The sequence below is a fragment of the Nyctereutes procyonoides genome, unplaced genomic scaffold, assembly GCF_905146905.1.
Source record: "Nyctereutes procyonoides isolate TBG_1078 unplaced genomic scaffold, NYPRO_anot_genome, whole genome shotgun sequence".
NCBI classification, from domain to species: Eukaryota; Metazoa; Chordata; class Mammalia; order Carnivora; family Canidae; genus Nyctereutes; species Nyctereutes procyonoides.
In genome coordinates, this window is record NW_026575141.1 from 19102524 (window position 1) to 19123990 (window position 21467).

At 39.5% G+C, this 21467-nt stretch overlaps 1 protein-coding gene across 2 annotated transcripts in view; it reads right to left on the reverse strand.

Annotated features, from left to right (window-relative positions):
• The window catches only part of SLC25A13 (solute carrier family 25 member 13), a 185258-nt gene that overhangs the window by 149108 nt on the left and 14683 nt on the right, over positions 1-21467 (reverse strand). For both annotated transcript variants that reach the window (XM_055307442.1, XM_055307441.1), the window contains exon 2: positions 6867-6920. In XM_055307442.1, the coding sequence (XP_055163417.1) occupies positions 6867-6920 (54 nt within the window). The remainder of the gene's footprint in view (positions 1-6866; positions 6921-21467) is intronic.

Sequence of the window (21467 nt, forward strand, 5' to 3'; positions counted from 1 at the left end):
CAATGTTAATATTTACCCACATTTTCTCTCGGCTTTTTTTTTTTAAAGATTTTTTATTTATTTATTCGTGAGAGACACAGAAATAAAGAGAGGCAGAGACACAGGCAGAGGGAGAAGCAGGATCCATGCAGGGAGCCTGACATGGGACTAGATCCCAGGTCTCCAGGATCACGCCCTGGGCTGAAGGCGGCGCTAAACCGCTAAGCCACAGGGGCTGCCCTCTCTTGGCTTTTAAGTTGTTTTAAGTTTCAATACATCAGTACATCAGTTTTTTATGTGGTTTGAGGTAAGGATCTTCCAACTTTAATTTTTCCCACTTAATCTCTTGGTTGTCCCAGGAGCACAAATGAAATCATTCTCCCTTCCCCTGGCTTTAGGATGTCATGTTTACTATATGTTAACTATCATACGATCATCAGGGAACAGCTGGCAAGTAAGTCCAACCTCAACACCGATTCTGATCAGTTGGCAACAAATGGCTCCCCTCTGAGGCTGCCCCCAAATTCCATGGAGGAATGACAGGATGGGCTGACAGTTCTTGTCATCCTTGCGGCAGGAGTCCCTGCCAGCTGACCTGTCTACTCTTGCAAGATGACGTGCATCTTAATTGCTACAACTAGAGGGAAAGGATTTTTTCCTGTGGTTCTCACTACAGCATCCTCTAGTTCCCAGACTGGTGGGAGGCAGAGAATGAAATGTGTTTGATAAATATCTGTCGAATGAAGGAAAGTTTAAAATTATTGTACTACTTCCCTCCTGGGAGTTTCCTGGGCCATGATCGGTCTTTGATTTTCCCCCCATGTAACCTTCAGAATCACTGTAATGCTGCTGAGCCCTAAAAAAAAATTCCACTGAAAGTGCAAAATTAAATTACAATGCCATACCCTTCACCCATACCCCGGACAATTAAAAAGAAATAACAAGTACTCGCAAAAACAGGGAGCAAATGCAATTCTCATACACTGGTGTTATGAGAGTAAACCATTAAACCACTTTAGAAAACTGCTTGGCAACATCTCTGACTGAACATGCACATAACCACAGACACAGCAGTTTCAATCATAACTATGTCTCTAACAGAAACGTGTGGATAGATACATATGTGTTTATATGTATATATTTTTGACTAAAAAACATGCTTTAGCATTTTAATATCTACAGCAGCATTATCTTCAATAGCAGAAAGATGGAAAATAACTCAAACATCAACCAATGGTACGATGTACAAATCAACTACCGTGGTAGTCACATAACAGAACACAACACAGCAAGGAGAATAAACTAACACCAACCACACACAATGGATGAATCTTAACAACTAAAGCAGGAGTGAAAGAAACAAGACACCAGAAAACATATTGTAGGATTCCATTTATATAAAGTTAAAAATCAAACAACTGGTCACCTTTAGGAGGGGTGCATACTTACCAAAAGGGGCATCAGATGGTTTTGGGGCCCTGGTTACATAGATGTGCTCACTTTGTGAACACTAATGGAGCTGTACATTTAAGATCTATATGCTTGATTTATACCTCAATAGTTTACACATTAAAAAAGTCAAGATATTTTCTGCCCTATTTTTTTTAGGGGTGATCAAGAATTTTCTAAACTTAAAAATATATTCATCTGAACATAGAAAACATGGTTTTCTTTAGTTTGCAAAACCAGCTCATCACCAAGGCTGCATGGTCTGCCTTGTAATATAATAAAATGTCAAAGGTTGTTCCTTCATTTGATGGGCAGAGACAGATCATAATAAGTATGTACTGACAAAAGTGCTCCACTGCCCTTGCAGCAGTGAATGGAGGGGTCCCTATCAAGGGAGTGGACTACACAGCTACCATATCTTTAAAATGGTATTTCCTCCTTCTTTGGGACTAGATTTTACAAGTGTCCTGAAGACTCTCTCTCCCTTGCAATTTTTTTAAGTTTTAATATGATGAAACAAATGCATGCCATATGCAAAAATGCAGATTCAAGAGTATTCATTATAGTGTTGTTATACTATCAATGCAGAAAAGACAACTAACATCCAGTAATAGGAAGTAGCTAGATAAATTATGGTAGAAACAGCTCTACTTGGGAATAGCACACAACAATAAAACTACTGTAGAAATATTCCTAATTACAGGAAAAGGTTTTCCTAACATATTAGGTGTGTGTATGTGGGGGGGGGGGGACAGGATAAAACATTATTCTTTCTCCTGTTAAGGAAAAAAAAAAGGTTTATATACATACACAGAGACACAGAAACAGAGAGAAAGGTATATAAATAAAATACATATGTATATATAGATACGGATTATATCTATATGGTAGAATCACACGTTACTTTTCTTTATATACTTGTGCTTTTTCAATTTTTGCCAATGAATATGAACCACCTTCTCATTTTAAAAAAGTTTTCAAAAAAGAAATTGTTTTTCTAATTTTGTCAATAAAAATCCTGAATACAACTATTATGTTTTGTTGGGGGAAAAAAAAACCCAAGTGCAATTCACTATGTACTTTATAAATTTTAATAGGACCTGTTCCCCTTGTCTAGTCCCTTTATGCAGTCTTCCCATCTCCTACATCTTACACTACAGGCATTCAGCTACTTCAACCTGTAAACAGTACACATCACCCCCTTTGCTCTGCCCTGAGCTAATGGTTTCCTTCTCAGTATCCCCCTTCTTATTACTGGCAGGTCTCTGACCCAGCCTATCTATCCAGTGGTCATATTTATCCCCTGCTCCCTCCCATCCGTCGGACAAGACCATTTTCACCATCAGTCCTTCAAAATGTCTTAACTTTGCCCACTCTCCATTTCCCCTGCTGCCACAACCCTAATCAAGTCTTTAGGGCCACACACCAGGATTATACCCAAGGCTGCCTAACTCATGGTGCTGCTGCACCAATCAAATGTCAAACTCCTCCTGCCAGTGTCACTGGATTACTCAAACTCCCAATCACCTTTCTAATTTTGTCATCCACACCCTGTAATGCTTGGCAGCCTCCCTGGCATAGAGTTGAATTTCATTTGAAGAAGGAGCCAGGATTCTTCGACCTGGAACAGCTGTGTGCTCCCAAACCCATCTCCAGCCCTTCCCTCAGACATGCCCTCTCCCCTGGAGCTACCTAGCTGCCCTCCTCCCTGACTCTCCAGTTACCACTCAGCCCGGGGTTCCAAGGAGCCTTCAGAGGGCTTCCCACCACTGGGACTGCTCCTGCTGTTTCTTGTGGCATTTGCTTTAACCACACAGGCACCATAGGTGAACCTAGATTCTTTCATACCTGCTGCATGCCTGTAAATCGTGTCTCCCACATAAAAGCTGCACTCCTTGAAAACATGTTCACTGCTTACACCTGTTTTGTACATACCACTCACCGCAAAGTTTCATGGTGTTTTATTTAAGCTCTGAGCACTCAGTACACCTGCTCAAATTAACACAAAGCAGCACCAAAAGTGTCAGGCAGGGGGGAAAAAAAAAACATGTCAACATTCAGGTTAGAAACAAAACTGACCATACCTGGACTTCAACTTCCATGTTCACACAAAAGGTTACCGGCCCCTTAGCACCAGAAGGGGCTGCATAATAAACTCAACCTCCTCAGGCTATAAATGCTATAGACCAAGTCCAGCCCTACATCCCATCCCTGCACACTGCCCAAGGACCTGTGCTCCAGGTCACCCCCTGCAAGGCACTCTTATAGCCCTCTGTTTCACACCTGCTGTTGCCGCTGCTCAGAAAGGCCTTCCTCTGCCCCAAAACCATCCTCTACCTTCTCCAGCTGGTAAGTACCTCCTCACTGTCAAGCCCAGCTCAAACATCACCAGCTCTAACTGTAATGACCCTTGCTAGCACAATGTAATTAGCCCCACATCATCTTCCCACTAATTAACACCATATAATGCTCATCAACCATATCATGGCTTTTTTGTCTTACACTTACACACAGTGAGATACTAAACGGCAGGAGCCATGATTTATGCATCTTTATATCCCCAACACTTTACTTCACATAGAGTAAGCAACACCCACAAAAAAGAAAACAACTTATTTTAACTCTTCTCAAGGATAAAATAAACCAGAATTGGGCCCACTTCAGTCTTCCAGGACCCCTCTTCCCTCCTCTCTCCGGAGCAGTTGCACCGGCTCTCTGACCTCCACAGTCGCTGACACCCCTGCTATCAGTACATCTGCTCCAAAGGTCCACCTCCCCCAAGCTGCAGAAGAGTTCTCTAACTAGTGTAACAGACTGAAGGCTGCAATATTTATCAGGAAGAAAAATCAGGAAAAAGTCAAAGAAAATCAGTAGTCAGGTTCACAGAGTGCTACCTGTTGATCCACACTTAACTGAAAGGCCCAGCCACAGAGGAGATGTGCCTCGCAGAGCCCTGTGGGCCTCATCCCAACTCCCCTGCCCCAACACCATCTGTGGCAGATGGTAAACAAGAGATCCCCCACATGCTGAGCCAAGGTGGATTTGTGTGGGTACCACACTGCCCAGGCCTGATGAGATCACCCAAACCGCTGCCAGATTCACAATCCCTTCCAGAAACTGCTGATCACTGTTTTCTTTATGGACGGTACCCCCCTGCCTGGCCCCATCATCGTCTTGGCCTCCAAGTCACACTCTCACTCACAAGCTGCGTAGTCTTAACCACCCCAAGAGAAGACAACATTTCCCTATCAGGTCCCAAAGATTCCACCCTCAGGCTTACTTACACAGAAATCTCACAGATGGCTCTCCAGAATTCTGCATGGAATTCCCACCCTCCCTGGGTCTACCCGACCAATCCGATTTGTCTCCAGTAGACACTTGCCTCCTACTGACATGGAGCAGCTGGAAAAGACAGGTTGTTCCAACGTGGGATCTTAACCTAACTTTACCAGTTGCCATGTGGCCTCAAAAGGTGGACACAGCTTCTACCTGGATGGAGCCTTTCCACTAGATCACACCAAAAGACCAATAGGTATCCGAGATGCACAATCTATTGAGACGCTTTGAGTTGTTCCCATTTCCTGTCAGAAGGATGCCTACAATCAAAACAGAAGTAACAGAAAGGTCCTGAATTCAAAGAACGCTTATGAGTGTGCTCAAGTTAATGAGTTCTACCCATTTCTCTAGGCTCTCTGGCAATCCTCTGCAAGTGCTCTTCTAGAATCATATTATAAGAGTTTTTATACTATAGACCTTAAGTACACATACTAAAAATGTCTATGGTTCCCTCACACACACCTCATCTCAATCACAGTGGGCCCCAGGTAAGAAACAAAGCATTTCTGTTCCTTGGATTTTCATGGTCCGGAATCCTTTTCCACCTTAGAAGCTCTCTACTGTGCTGTCCTTTCAGGCTAAAACCAAATTTATAGAGAATTCTGCTTACTTATAATAACCCAAACCTCCTAACAAATTATCACTCCCCCCTCCCTCAAACCTGCTTATTTTTTAAACCATTTCCTTTTGAAGCCTCTGGCTGTCAGGATTATTTAATTTCAAGCATTTCCTGAATCAGTATCTAAGGCATATTAGGTGCTGGGCATATTCATCCAAGTTTTTTCACTCAATCTTTACAAATTTTTATAGCTTATTAAGAAGATGTTCACACATGTACAAAGTAGAGAGAACAGGGTAAAAAACTCCATGTTCCATTTACCAATTTCAAAAATTATCATCATACAGACCATGCATTTTCCCTCCTGCCCAAAACTGGATTATTTAAAAGCAAATCTCAAGACACCATAATCTCATCTGTAAATACTTCAGTGTGTACCTCTAAGAGAAAAAGACTCTTTTTTAAAAAAAAGATTTTATTTATTTATTCATGAGAGACCTAGAAAGGCAGAGACATAGGAAGAGGGAGGAGAAGCAGGCTCCATGCAGAGAGCCTGATGCGGGACTCAATCCTGGGACCCCGGGATCACGCCCTGAGCCAAAGGCAGACACTCAACCACTGAGCCACCCAGGCACCCCAAGAGAAAGACTCTTAATTGCTCCTGTAATCAGAATACCATCATCTGACCTAAAATTAATAACAATTTCTTAATATCAGATAATCATGTCAGTATTCAAATTCTCTGATTTCTCAGTATTTTTTAATAGTATCGCATTTTGATGAGGAAAGTGATCCTCACAGATTTAGTAACTTTCTGAGCCATGTATTTGGTACATAGCAGAACATCAAGTTTCCAGGTAAATAACATTAAAAGTGATTTGGTGTTTGGGACCTGAGGCAGAATTTTCTATTAGAATATCATTCATTCACTGCCCAATGTCCCAAAGTAGGGGAAATATAAGAAACCTAAGGAAATATATGGGAAACATACAGTATCTGTTGTGATCTAATATGTACTATTATTTATACTGGGGCCCTCACACCAGGCACCACAGTTGCAATAAAATGACGATAATGGTAAAAATGAAGGGCTTTTACCAATGAGAAGCAAGGACAGTCCTCTCCGGATGGATGAAGGAGATGTTTACAAAGAGCTTTCAACTTCTTAGGAAGAAAAAGCATGATCAGCAAACCACAGAAGTGAATCCTCGAAAGGTAAATGAGCTGAGATTAAATCCCCCAGCAACTCCTTTCCAGTATCTGACCCCAAGTGAGAGAAAAGAAATTAAAATGCAAACCATACTGCCCTCACAAACAATCACCTACAAGTTTCTGATACATTTCAAAAAACAGAAGTAATTGTAAGAGATCTCTTTCATAAGTCTTAAGTAAAGATACCTTTTGGGATTTTTTTATATAACAATGAAATAAAAGCTGTTTGAAAATAATCTTTAAAAATTCGAGAACACAAAAAAAAAATAATAAAAAAAAAATTCGAGAACACAAATCAAACAACAAACAAAATAGACTTCTTTATACTGACCTTCAAAAATATTGTTCTAAGCTCAGCTGGATCTGCTCTCTTGGTTAAAACCACCTATAAATAAACATAAAAATGTTTATATTATTAGAACAAAGCTGAGAAATCAAGCTAGTAGACTGAAAGAAAATAAACTCCAGGTTAGAAATTAGTGAATTTCATTTTTATACTTAAATCACCAAATTTCCCCAGTGCATAAACTACTCCTTGGATTTTAAATTAGACTCATTATGTGGCTTCTAGACTGATAAGAGTCTGTGCAACAAATGAGTAAAGCTCTTCATATGTGATATTTAATGTAATCTTTTTTTTCCCAAAAAAATAAGCAGGAAAATAGAAAACTTGAAACAGATCTGTAACCAGCTGGCATTTTTAAAATACACACCAGAGTGATCCATACCCTCCCCACAGGGAAATATTAAAGTACAACTTGTTTGTTAACCATGCAAGAGAACACAGTTCTTAAAGAAGTTGGTGAACAAGGCGAATCCTATTAACAAACAGGGAATTACTTCGCACGGTTCTGCCGGGAACAGGCATGAATGCCTAGCTATCTGGGCATGCCAAGCAAGGTCTCCTCCTCTCCCCAACTTTTAATTTAAGAAGTCAGAAGTCTCCAAAGGTATGACTATTATTCTCCACGTTCTAGAAATACAAGGGGCTACGGTTACCTTTTGAGAACAAAATTTGACAGATTAGCTCAGAATAGGTGTTGTGCTTAATTCCCCAGCCCACAAAGTCCAAAAACATCAGTTGGGGGAAAAAGCAAGACAAACCTGAATATAACTACCCCAGGCCAACACAAAAGAGTCCTTATGTGGAACCAAACAGTGGGCTTATTCAGTGTCCCATCACCCAATCATGCTGGCAAAAACCATCGTGAGACTGAATCCTCACCAAGCACAGCGTCACCCCATGATACAGCCAAGGAGGGGTTCCTGGAACCACCCTTGTACCGGAGCCATGTCGCTATCCACAGGGAGATTTATGCAAATTGTTCTCAATCCCTTCTGTGTGTTTGCAAAGGCTCTTCTGAGATCTTTGGACAATGGGTTCTCTGTCTCTAAATATGTAACCGCCTGAGCTTCTTGGCCTGCCACTGTCAGGAATAATTTTATTAACTAATCACTGGAAGAGGAGAGGTAGTTTTTCTGAAACAAGTTGGTCGGTCACCTTGTTTCCCAAAGCAAGACTGATAACTCCTTTAATTTCATCTGAGTACTTATAACCACCAATGCTATTTTTGTCCATAAAATTTGGTCATCTTTTTAAAATTCTGAATTAGTGTTCTTTGCTGTTCAATTAAGGAAAAAACAGAATGCTAACGAACCAAATATCGACGATAGTGATGACCTACAGATTTCAGGAGATTCTTTCGAGTTTATCTTCTGAGAAAGAATAAGCCAAACACTATTGGAGAAGATAAGACAGCATAAAAACACCTCCATCCTCTTAAGAGCAGAGAAATTTCCTCCAAGTTCCGTATCTCACAACAGTCCATAACTAACATTTTTTAGAAGGCATATGGTGACCCTAGGTACTTAGTTGGGTTTCCTTTTAAAAGCAAAGGTAAGTTTCCACAAAGTGAACTATTCTTGCTCCATCTGAATACCACATCCTTTAAAATCTAATTAATTCACTATACTGTGCACTTCATAAAGCCTTCCCTGGGCAATGCTATTTTAGAGTAAACTTCCCCTGCCCTAAATTCCCACAGCATTCTTCCATTACTAATCCCCAAAAGCACATCAGTGTTCCCCACCAGGACTGCACTTCTGTAAGAAACAAAGCATTCACTCTGTAACTCTGCCAGGATCTAAGGCACAAGAGAACACTATGTACGGGGAGAAAAATAACAAAGAGCAGAGACCAATGAAATGGACTAAAAAGACAATAGAAAATATCAATGTAACTAAGAGCTGGTTCTTTGAAAAGATAAACAAAACTGACAAACCTTTAGCTAGACTCAACAAGTAAAAAAGAGGGCAGCCCTGGTGGCTCAGCGGTTTAGCGCCGCCTTCAGCCCAGGGGGCCTGATCCTGGAGACCTGGGATTGAGATCCACATCGGGCTTCCTGCGTGGGTCTGCTTCTCCCTCTGCCTGTGTCTCTGTCTCTCTCTCTCATGAATAAATAAATAAAATCTTAAAAAAAAAAAAGTAAAAAAGATAGATGGCATAAATAAAACTGGAAATGAAAGAGGAGACATCAACAACACGTACCACAGAAATACAAGAGGTAAGATTTACTATGAACAATTATACTAACAAACGGGACAACCTAGAGGAAATGAATAAACTCCTAGAAACTAAGGAGAGTGAAAGAGTAATTTAAAACCTCCCAAAAAACAAGTCGAGGACCAGGTAGCTTCCTCAGTGAATTCTACCAAACATTCAAAGAAATATTAATACCAATCCTTCTCCAACTCCTGCAAAATATAGAAGAGGAAGAAATTCTTCCAGACTCATATGAGTCCAGCATTAGCCTGATACCAAAACCAGACAAGAATGCCACAAGAAAAAATTACGGACTAATACCCCTGATGAACATATATGCAAAAATCCTCAACAAATACTAGCAAATCAAATTCAACAATATATTAAAAAGATCATATACCATGATCAAATGAAATTATTCCAGGGATGCAAGGACAGTTAAACATCTACAAATCACTGTGATACACATTAACAAAATGAAGAATAAAAAAGATCCAACGATCATCTCAATATACACAGAAAAAGCACCTACTATGATAAAAATTTCTCAATCAAGTGGGTATAGAATGTATTTCAACATAATAAAAGCCATATATGATAAGCCCACAGCTAACATACTCAACAATGAAAACCTGAAAGCCTTACTCTAAGAGCAGGAACAAGGCAAGGATGTCCCACTCTTGCTGCTTCTGTGCAACACAGTATTGAAAAATCCTAGCCAGAGCAAGTAGGCAAGAAAAAAAATATAAAAAGGCATCTAAATTGGAAAGGAAGAATAAAATTGTCACTACTTACAGATGACATATTATACATAGAAAATGCTAAAGACACCACTAAAAATAGCTGTCAGAATAAATTCAGTAAAGTTGCAGGACACAAAAATTGATACACAAAAATCTGCTGCATTTCTGTGCACTAATAACTATCAGAAAGAAAAAGAAAACAATCCTGTTTATAATTGCATTAAAAAGGGATGCCTGGGTGGCTCAGTGGCTGAGCGTCTGCCTCCAGCTTAGGGCATGATCCCAGGTCCGGGGATCGAGTCCCATGTCGGGCTCCCTGCAAGGAGCCTGCTTCTCCCTCTGTCTGTGTGTCTCTGAGGCCTCTTTCTCTATGTCTTTCATGAATAAATAAATAAAATCTAAAAAATAAGGCACGTTAAAAAAAAACAGCATTAAAAAAGAATAAAATACCTAGGAATAAATTTAACCAGGAAGTAAAGAACCTATATGCTGAAAACTACAAAACACAGTGGAAAAAAAACTGAAGAGGACACAAATTAATGGAAAGATATTCTCGACTAATGGATTGGAAGAATCAATTGTTAAAATGTCCATACTACACAACACAATGAACAGATTCATAGCAATCCCTATCAAAATTCCAGTGGCAGAGCACCTGGCTGGCTCATTTGGTAGAGTGCGTGACTCTTGACCTTGGAGTTGTGAGTTGGAGCCCCATGCTAGGTGTGGAGACCACTTTAAAAAACATATATATTTTTTTTTAGAAATGCCAATTGCATTTTTCAATGACATAACAAATCCTATAATTTGTATGAATCACCTAAAGCAATAAACAAAAAAAGGCAAATAGTCATCTTAAGGGAAAAAAAAGTTGAAGGCATCATGCTCCCTGATTTCAAGCCATATTACACTGCGATAGGAGTAAAACTGTGGTATTGGCATAAAAAGACACCTTTGTCTTTGTTCAGTAGAACAAAATAGAGTCCAGAAATAAGCCCACACATATATGGTCAATTAATTTATGACAAAGGAGCCAAGAAGAGATAATGGGAAAAGCAAAATCTCTTCAATAAATGGTGTTGGAAAACTAAACAAACACATGGAAAAGAATGAAAGTGGACAGCATACATAAAAATTAACTCAAAATGAATTGATTAAAGACCCAATGAACAGAAGACCTGAAGCCATAAAACTCCTAGAAAACACAAAGGTAGTAAACTCTGACACAGGTATTGGCAATGAGTTGTTTCTTTTTTTAATAGGACACCAAGAGTTAAAGCAACAAAAGCAACATAAGTGGGACATCGTACTAAAAAGCTTCTGCACAGTCAAGGAAACCATCAACAAAATGAAACCTACTGAATGGGAGACAGTATTTGTAAATCATACACTCGATAGAGGCTAATACCCAAAATATGTTAAAAAAAAAAACCTACAACTAAATAACAACAATAGCAACAACAAATCCAATTTTAAACATGGGTATAAGATCTACAGAGACATTTTTCCAAAGAAGATATACAGATGGCCAACAGATACATGAAAAGATGTTCACTGTCACTCATCATCAGAGAAATGCAAATCAAAACCACAATGAGATATTACCTTATACCTGTTAAGACTGGCTATTATTAAAAAGACAAGAAAATAAGAAGTGTTGGCAAGAATGTGGAGAAACAAACTGTACACTGTTGGTGAGAATGTCAACTGGTGCAGTCATTATGGAAAACGGTATGGAGATTTCTTCAAAAAATTAAATATAGAACTATTCTACTTTGGGGTATTTATCTGAAGAAAACGAAAACACTAACTTGGAAATATATATATGCACCCTCATGCTCACTGCAGCATTATTTACAATATCCAAGACATAGCAACAACCTAAGTGTCCACTGATGGGTGAATGGACAAAGAAATTGTGAGACAGATATAAAATGAAGTATTATTCAGGCATAAGAAAAATTAAATCTTGCCATTTGTAACAAAATGGATGGACCTCAAGGGCATTATGCTAAGTTAAATAAATCAGATGGAGAAAGACAAGTACCATCTGATATCTCTCGTACATGGAATCTATTTTATAGACATATAGATACATATAACGTATATTTATATATATAATATATATATATTATATATATATAAATGACAGATATAGAGAAAAAAATAGAGAATAGGCTGGTGGTTGCCAGAGGCAGGGGGTGGGGTGGCAGAAATGGGTAAAGGGAGTACAAATTTACTAAAAACTTTGTTTAAAAGGCAGGAGTTATTCACCAATGTATCACCAACATCTAGTACAATGTCTGGCACATACAGATGGTTCAGTAAATATTGGCAGAAGTACTGAGTTCTATAAATCAATTCTTAAAAAATCCATATAGTGACCCAAAATCCAAGTCATATCAGCTGATATGTATAGAACATTTTGTATTTTCAATGCATGACTATTACTTCACTGGATAATCATAGCAAAATCTGAGACCTGGAGAGAAAATAATGTTGCACCCACTTTACAGAAGAGAAACCAAGACTCAAAGAGGGTCAATTTTTTCCTCAAAAGTCAGAACTGGCACCAACTTGTGCTTATATTTCTAAGTATTGTCTGAGCTAAGATCAGATCTCAAACCTTCCATTTCCTACTCTATTGGTCTTTCCATTGAGCCACACCATAGGCAGCTTCAAACTGACCATAATTTATATTAACCATTAATACAATACACACCTAGAAATCAAGAATTTCCCAATTTCTCCTAACACCACCAGTTTGTAGTATCCATCTAGTGCTGTGATTAAAAACATGGCTTTAGGAGCACCTGGGTGGCTTAGTCAGTTATGAGTCTGACTCTTGGTTTCATCTTAGGTTATGATCTCAGGGTTCTGGGATCAAGTCCTGCATCATGCTCTGCACTGGGTGTAGAGTCGGCTTGAGATTCTCTCTCGCTTGCTGTGCCCCTCTTCCACTTTTTTTTTAAAGATTTTTATTTATTTATTTATTTATTTTTAAGATTTTATTTATTTATTCATGAGAGAGAGAGAGGGGCTGAGACACTGGCAGAGGGAGAAGCAGGCTCCATGCAGAGAGCCCGACACGGGACTTAATCCCGGGTCTCCAGGATCAGGTCCTGGGCTGAAGGCAGCGCTGAACCGCTGAGCCACCCGGGCTGCCTGATTTTTATTTATTTATTCATGAGAGACACACAGAGACAGAGAGAGGCAGAGACACAGGCAGAGGGAGAAGCAGGCTTCATGCAGGAAGCCCGATGCGGGACTCGATCCCGGGAACTCCAGGATCACACCCTGAGCCGAAGGCTCAACCGCTCAGCCACCCAGGCATCCCCTATTCCACTTAAAATCAATCAATCAATCAATCAATCAATCAAGTCTTAAAGAAAGAAAAAAACACAACCACAGAACACAGTTTTAGTGTCAGGCCACCTGTGACTGGGGATCAGGTGTGACCTGGAGCAAGACCACTGACCTCTCAGCCTCACTTCTCTCACCTGTAAAATGAGAAGTCCTGGATGGTTGAAAGTGTGATAGGAGATAATAACAAAGTGCTCTGCTGCAGAGACGACACATAGTTAAAGACCTCAATAAATGGAATAAAGTACTTGCATTATTTATGGGAGGGTGTTTATATACTCTTTAAAAAGTCTAAGTGATGAGTAACCTGGCTCATAAATGGAGAAGGAAAAAAAAAATCAGCAAACCACTAACCACAGACATTTTCCTAACTCATCTCCTCTGCTATCTTAGCCCCAACCAATGCTACTTCTTGAAACCAGACCCAAAGTTCCAGATACACCACGGAATTTGCCTGAGGCCCGTGGAAATGTGTATTAGGTCCTGAACACATTGTACTGAAGCACAAAGTAACTGGTTCCACAGGAGATGGTTTCACAAAAACTTGTACCAGCCTCCTGGCCTCACCTCTGCACTAACTCCATCTAGCTCCCTACTGCTGTGTGGCTTGTCAGAATTCCCAGTTCTTCTCCTCCTATTCTCATCTTCTTGCGTTGGCATCATGTATAGTGAAGGAAGAACACTTACACAGCTTCATTCAAGACAACATAAAGTTAAGATCTAGACGTCGCAGCGTTCTGAAGGTGTACTGAGATGGAATCTACCTGGTGGCAAAATCAATACCTGGGAACTACAGAAATGTAGCCTCCCTTTTTAAGCCAACTCAAAACAGCTGCTCTGCATGCACACTCTGCGTCACTTTAACAAGCCTTTAGAAGATTTATCAAACTTGAGATTGTTTCCAGAAGGCTGAATTTCATTGTTATAAATTTTTTTCTTATACTAACAGCATGTAAATATTTACAGCTACTCTTCTTACAATCTAATTGCCTGATTTTATCATCATGCTTCTGAATTTGCATTTCTAAGAACAGATTCCACCATTAAACAAAATTTGTATATCAAGAGTTTAAATAAAAGGCACTAGTTTTCAAACACAGAAAAATCACCAAGAAGGAAAAAAGGGATGACTTGGCAGATGACTATGAAATCAATACAATAGGGAATTTTATACTACAGCTGCTAACTTAATCCATACAACATTGCTACTTAATCAATACAATAAAGAATTTTATACTACAGCAGCTAACTTTCACACAGTCAAGACTCAGGGAAAAAGAGAAAGGGTTAAAATTGGAAAACCTATGCATTATGTATTTTTTCCACAAACTGAGAGAAGTTTACCTTTAACTGAACTTTAATATGGAAATTTCAGGTCAATTCCATGAATCTATGTTCTAGAGCAAAATTTCAGGACCACTGAATATGTTAAATTTTTGACAAACATTATATATAATAGCTTGAATAGATTATCAATAGCATTTGCAAAACGGATGCACTAGCCAGGTACATCCTAGTTATAAAAAACCAACCAACAATAACAAAACTTCAATGACTGGGTTTTTAAAAGGCATGGCAAGGAGAACCAGAAAGATACCTTTCAGGACAAATTCACTCTTAGTTCAGTATGAATTAGAGCAGCCAAAAGAAGGAGAATAGCAGAAAAGAGGTTTCCGCATGGAGGAATTTTTTTTTTAAGATTTTATTTATTTATTCATGAGAGACAGAGAGACAGACATACAGAAGGAGAAGCAGGCTCCACGCAAGGAGCCCAATGTGGGACTCCATCCGAGGTCTCCAGGATCACGCCCTGGACTGAAGGTGGCGCTAAATCGCTGAGCCACCCGAGGAATGTTTTTCAAACTGGCTTTTAACACTGGAATCAAGCCACAGTTGAAAGCTCTTTAACAAATCATAGTGGAATAGAATTGTGAGCCCAATAGAGAGTTGGCAGGTCTAACAAAGGGCAGTGGGGAAGAACATAAGAAAACCTATAGAGAATAAGGGATACTAACTTGAAGAAGAAAATGTAAAGAAAAGACAAGCTATCTTCTTCCCGTGAAAGGCTCTAGAGATGTTAAGATCCTGATCTCCTCAAATGCATCTTATTCCTCCCATTCCATGCCTCCCAACTCCTGCAAAGAACAGAAACTAAGCAGATGCTCCAAAAACTGTTGATTCAGGAAGAAAATCTTCCACATGAGTAGAAAACAAATAGGTACTATGAAAAATAGACAGTAACTTCTTCCAGACCAGTGGTGCTAGAAGTGTGGGCACTGCACCATCTTCCTCCAGTGGAACTTTCAGATATGCAAATTATCACACCCTACTCCGGATCTACAAATCAGAAACTCTAGGGGTGGGATCAGCAATCTACAGTAGAACAAGTCCTCCAGGTGATTCTGATGCTGTTAAAATTTAAGAACCACAGCCTTTGCTAATGTCAAGTCGGTAGGTTAGGACTGCTATTCTCAGCCCCAGCTGTATATTCAAGTCTCCTGAAGGACTTCCGGATTTATTCACTGTCCAGGCCTATCAAATTACATTGTAAAGGCTAATCCAAGCAGAATCTCTGAAATGGGTACCTTTAAAACTCCATCATGAGATTATAATGTGGGGTTGGTTGAGAACCACTGAGTTAGGACCCAAGATCCCAACCTCAGATGGCTACTCCACCATCTCACCATCTGCACAAAAGAGCCTTCACTCTGTAACAATCCCCACCAAACCTAAAAAGCCTGAAAGCCAAGACAAGCACAGGCTTACACCAAAAATTCTACTGTCATGAAGTAATTATTTACCCTAGATATGAAATAAAAACCAGAAGAGACAGCTCATCAAAAGTGGGCTAGTCTCTGTTGTAAGCACAGGCACACATGCAGTGACACACAGGAGGAGGTGGAGGGAGAAATGTCTCTGCCTGGTCTTTTGAATCTGAGGAAGTAAGTGGAGTGGGTGGACTCACATCCCATTGGAAAGCTCTATTCGGTGTGGCCTAATGATTTAGAAGCTGGGGCCAACTCTTCTTCCCATCTATCTTCCTGTATCTATCTCCACATGTATCTTCCTGTACTGCAAAGACTAGAAGGTTAAAACTACATTTCCCAGACTCCCTTGCAGCTATGTGGCCTACGTGCTGTCAATGAGTTGAAGAAGGGTGAGTTTTGGAAAGCAAAGATTGCGAAGTTGGGAGCCATGCTTCTGCTGTTTCTGCCAGCAAGCCTCATTGCTATAAGTGTCTGATTTTCCTGTGGCAACCTCCTCCCCATGTCAGTGGCAACATGGTTCTGAACACTCCCCTTTTGGCAAGCTGTTTCATGACTGGACAAGAGGTAACTGCTCCCTTGGTGGCCTGCTCTGCCATGAGGCCCTGGAAGGCACTCCTGAAAGCTCAACCTGAATTCTGTTTCTTTGCCTTCCCAACAAATTCTGTAAGCCATTTAATACCCTGTAATAAATCTCCCTCAGCTTAAACCAGCTAGAGTGGATTCTGTTCTCTGCAAGTGAACCTTGACTGATACAATCAGTAATTGCAAAAGAAAGTTTGGAATTCCCCAAAACCACAGTTTTAGCATTTACTCGAGAAGAAGAAAGTACGAGATGTCTCATCGAATTGAAGAAAAAGAATTTTTTATTGAATTCACTGAGTCACCCATTTCTCATTCTACAATTTCCCTAAGTTCTAATAATGAAGCACAGATTATGAAAAAATTACTGAAACATAAATTAGTATACAGACAAGATGCCTTGTTAACCATGCTTCAAACCACTGCCTTTCTCTGTAATCAACCCTCAGAAGTTCACATCACTCAACAGTTGACTTATAAGGCACCAGATACCACAAACGTCAACCCACCAGGTAATTACACAAAGGGTCATGTTAGGGGTGCTAGAGATATTTATCAGGAGGATTCAGTAGCTCATGAAGTATGTTGGATTTAACTCTGCTCTGGTGTAGACAAATATTAAACACTGATAAAGCCTTCACCATTACAATTTCACATTAAGCAGCAGAGGGGAACACTTAAGAAATGAATGGTGGTATTTTAGCTGTGGGTTCTGTGATGCTAAAATAACTTTAAACACACTAATTTTAGATTTTATTATTATTGTTATTAAGCTAAAGCTAACATTCCAGTAAATGTTCCCCAGAGAAATATTCGACAGGAGATTATATGAATCTTTTCTAAAATAGACATTTTTCTGTTTATGTTTTCAACTCCTTACAGAGACAGAAGGTGTTTGCTCATCCAGATGAAAACAAACACCACCAGGTTCAGAGCAAAGATCTTGGTGCCAGTACATTACTAATCTGGTGATCCTGGACAATCAGTTAACATCTCCAAGTTAGTTTCCTCATCTATAAAGTGGGCAAAGTGACAAAATCTACTTATCAATTTTACAAAGTTATCTTAAAGACCAACTAGAACCTCCACAGGAACCAGTGTTGGCTAGGAAAGCCTGAACTGTTTATGACAAACTGCTGGAGGCTCAGTGTGGACCAGACAGAGATTTAAAAACTCTAGGAGGACCCAGTCATAGGAAAATCTCCACGTTTTTTTTTTGAGTTTTACCTCTAGGAACTCAACCAAGCTCTCACAGTGAATATGGGAGAAAAATCATTTGCACTTCTCCGCACAAGGAGAGGAAAAAGAATCATTCTGAAATGCATCTGAGCATTCTGTCCTAACAAGATCTGTCCTCAGGAAAATTATTTATTAAAAGCCTGACCTGTTGGAGTGTTATAGAGCCTAACTTGGTGTTGGGATGGTAAATACCCTATTCCAGCCACCTCTCACCATTCTGTCCTACTGATGGAAAAAAACCTGAGAAACAATTTGTGAAGTACACTGTCCAGAGCCACAAGCTCTCTAATGCTCAGAGACCTAATCACAGGCCTATAGAACACTTTCTCTCCCTCTACATCCTACCCCCAAACTACCAAAGGTCTTTTTGCAGCAGTTCCTTTTATCCAGCATATCATCTGGCTACCAAGAAAAAATTACAAAGCACACACGCGCACGCACGCACACACACACACACACACCCCACAGTTTGAAGAAACAGAGTGACCATCAAAACCAGCCTCAAATATGGTAAGAATGTTGAAATTATCAAAACAGGAATTTAAAACTATGGTTAATATGCTAAAGACTCTAAAAATATATATATGCTAAAGACTCTAATGGATAAAGTAGACAGCATGCAAGGAGAAATCAGCAGAAAAATGGAAATTCTAAATAAGAAATGCTAGGGATCAAGAACACTGTAAGAGTAATGAAGAATGCTTCTGTTGGGCTTATTAGTGGACTGGACATGACTACGGTGAGAATCTCTGAGTCTGAGGATATCTCGATAGAAATCTCTAAAACTGAAAAGAAAAGAGGAAAAAAAAAAAGATTGGGGGAAGGGGGAATCCAGAATATCCAAGAACGGGAGGACAGCTACAAAAAGTGTAACACAGATGTAAAAGGAATACCAGGAGAAGAAAAAAAGGAATAGCAGGAATTATTTGAAATAATAAGGATTAAAACTTCCCCCAAATCAATGTCACACATGAAATCACAAATCCATGAAGACAGAAAACACCAGGCAAAATAATCAAAATCACTTTACACATTAATGGTCTACAAAAAAACCCAATTAATTAAAATACAGAGCTTGTCAGATGCATAAAAACTAAAGACCCAACTATATGCTATCTATAAAAGCCCCACTATAAATATAAACAACACAATTATAGATTAAAAGTAAATGAACAGAGGGGTGGTTCAGTCAGTCAAGTGTCTGACCCTTGATTTCAGCTCAGGACATGATCTCAAGGTTGATGGATGGAGTCCCGGGGTGAGCCCCACAGTAGGCTCCACACTCAGTGGAGAATCTGCTTGAGATCCTCTCCTTCTCCCTCTACCCCTCCTCCCCACTTGCACAAGCTCTCTCGAAACTAAATAATCTTTAAAAAAAAAAAAAAGTAAATGAACAGAGAAAGATAATGCCATGCACACACTAATCAAAAGACAGAGTAGCTACCATATTAATTTCAGTCAGAGCCTATTTAAAGCACATTAAGTTACCAGGGATAAAGAGGGACATTATAGGATGACAAAGGGCGCAATTCTCCCAACAAGATATTAACAATCTCCAGTGGAACAGAACAGAAAGCCTAGGAATAGACCTACATAAATATATAGTCAACTGATCTTTGACTAAGGAGCAAAGACAACCTCTTCAACAAATGGTGCTGAAACAAACAAACAAAAAAACCCTCTAGACAGAGACCCTATACCTTTCACAAAAATTAACTCAAAATGGATCAGAGCCCTAAATATAAAACTCCTAGAAGATCATAAAGGAGCAAACTTAGATGGCCTTGGGTTTGGAATGGACTTTTTAGATATAACACCAAGGCATGACCCATGAAAGAAAGAACTGAGAAGCTAGACTTAATTAAAATAGAAATTTATGCTCTGCAAAAGACAATCAAGAAAATGAAAAGATGGGATCCCTGGGTGGCGCAGCGGTTTCGCGCTTGCCTTTGGCCCAGGGCACGATCCTGGAGATCCGGGATCGAATCCCACGTCGGGCTCCCGGTGCATGGAGCCTGCTTCTCCCTCTGCCTCTGTCTCTGCCTCTCTCTCTCTCTGTGACTATCATAAATAAATAAATTAAAAAAAAATTCTTTAAAAAAAAAAAAAAGAAAATGAAAAGATAAGCAAAAGACTAGGATAAAATATTTCCAAAAGATCAATTAAGAACTGCTACCCAAAATCTACAAATAACTCTTAAAACTCAACAGTAAGGGAAAAAAAAAAAAAACAACCCAATGCAAAAAAGGGCCAAACAACCTTAACAAAACCTTCAAGGAAGATTTATAGATAGAAAGTAGACATAAGAAAAGATGCTCCACATCATCTTCCATCAGGGAAATACAAATTAAAACAACAAAAAGATACTAACATACGCCTGTATTAGAATGGCTAACTCCAGAACACTGACAACACCAAATGCTGGTGAGGATGTGGAGGAATAGAAACCTTCATGGAGTACTGATGGGAATACAAAATGGTACAGTCATTCTGGAAGACAGAATGGCAGTTTCTTACAAAATGACAATATTCTTACCATATAACCCAGGAATTGAAAACTTAAGTCCACACAAAAACTTACTCATGAATGTTTACAGCAGTTTTATTCCTAATTATTGAAAACTGGAAGCAACCAAGGTGTATTTCAGTGAATGGTTAAATAAACTGTGAACATCTAGATACTGGAATATTATTCAGCAGTAAAAAAATGAGCTATGAAGTGATGGAAAGACATGAAGGAAACTTAAATACATATTACTGAGTGAAAGAAGCTAATCTGAAAAGGCTACATACTGTGTGATTCCAACTAATATGACATTCTTTAAAAAAGGCAACAGTATGGTAATAGTAATAAAATCAGTGGTTGCTAGCAGAGTAGTGAAAATACAGTGTATGATACTATAATGGTGGATCCATATCATTATACAATTTGTCCAAACCCTTACCACGTAGCCTACCAGGAGTGAACCTTAATGCAAACCAGGGACTTTGGTGATAATGACATGTCACTGTAGGCTTATCAATTGTAATGTATGTACCATTCTGAAGGAAAATAATGGGGAGACTGTGCATGCACAGGGACAGGTGGCATATAAGAAATATCTGAACCTTCCTTTCAATTTTGTGGTGAATCTAAAACTATTTAAAAATATTAAGTCTACTTAAAAAAAAAAGATCACGAGGACAAACAGGATTAACCTAATTAGGTAAAGTCACTAGGCACACACCCATATAATCTCCCTCTATTTTCAAAGAACTCCAGAAGCAGGTTGGATTCTCTTCCTTTACAGTCAAGAAAACTGCAAGACAAACAGGCTGATCTACCCCAAACCCCATGCCACAGGGCCACTACCCAAGCAGTCAAGTTATCTTAGACTAGGGTTTCTCAATTTTGGCCCTACTGACATCTTGGGTCAGCTCACTCTTTGTTATAAGAGGCTGTCTGGTGTGCTGTAAGATGTTTAGCCACCTCCTGGCCACTACTCACTAGATGCCAGTTGCAAACCATTCCCCCCTCAGATGTGACAACCAAAAGTGTATCCAGACATTATCAAATATGCCCCAAGGCAAAAACACCCCACTTTGAGATGAGAACCATCACCTTAGACAGTGCTGCCATTCATGCAATGCAGTCAGTCACCTCTGGGTACATACCATGATGTACTAGGCCCAGCGCCAGGCACTGAGGACACAATGCC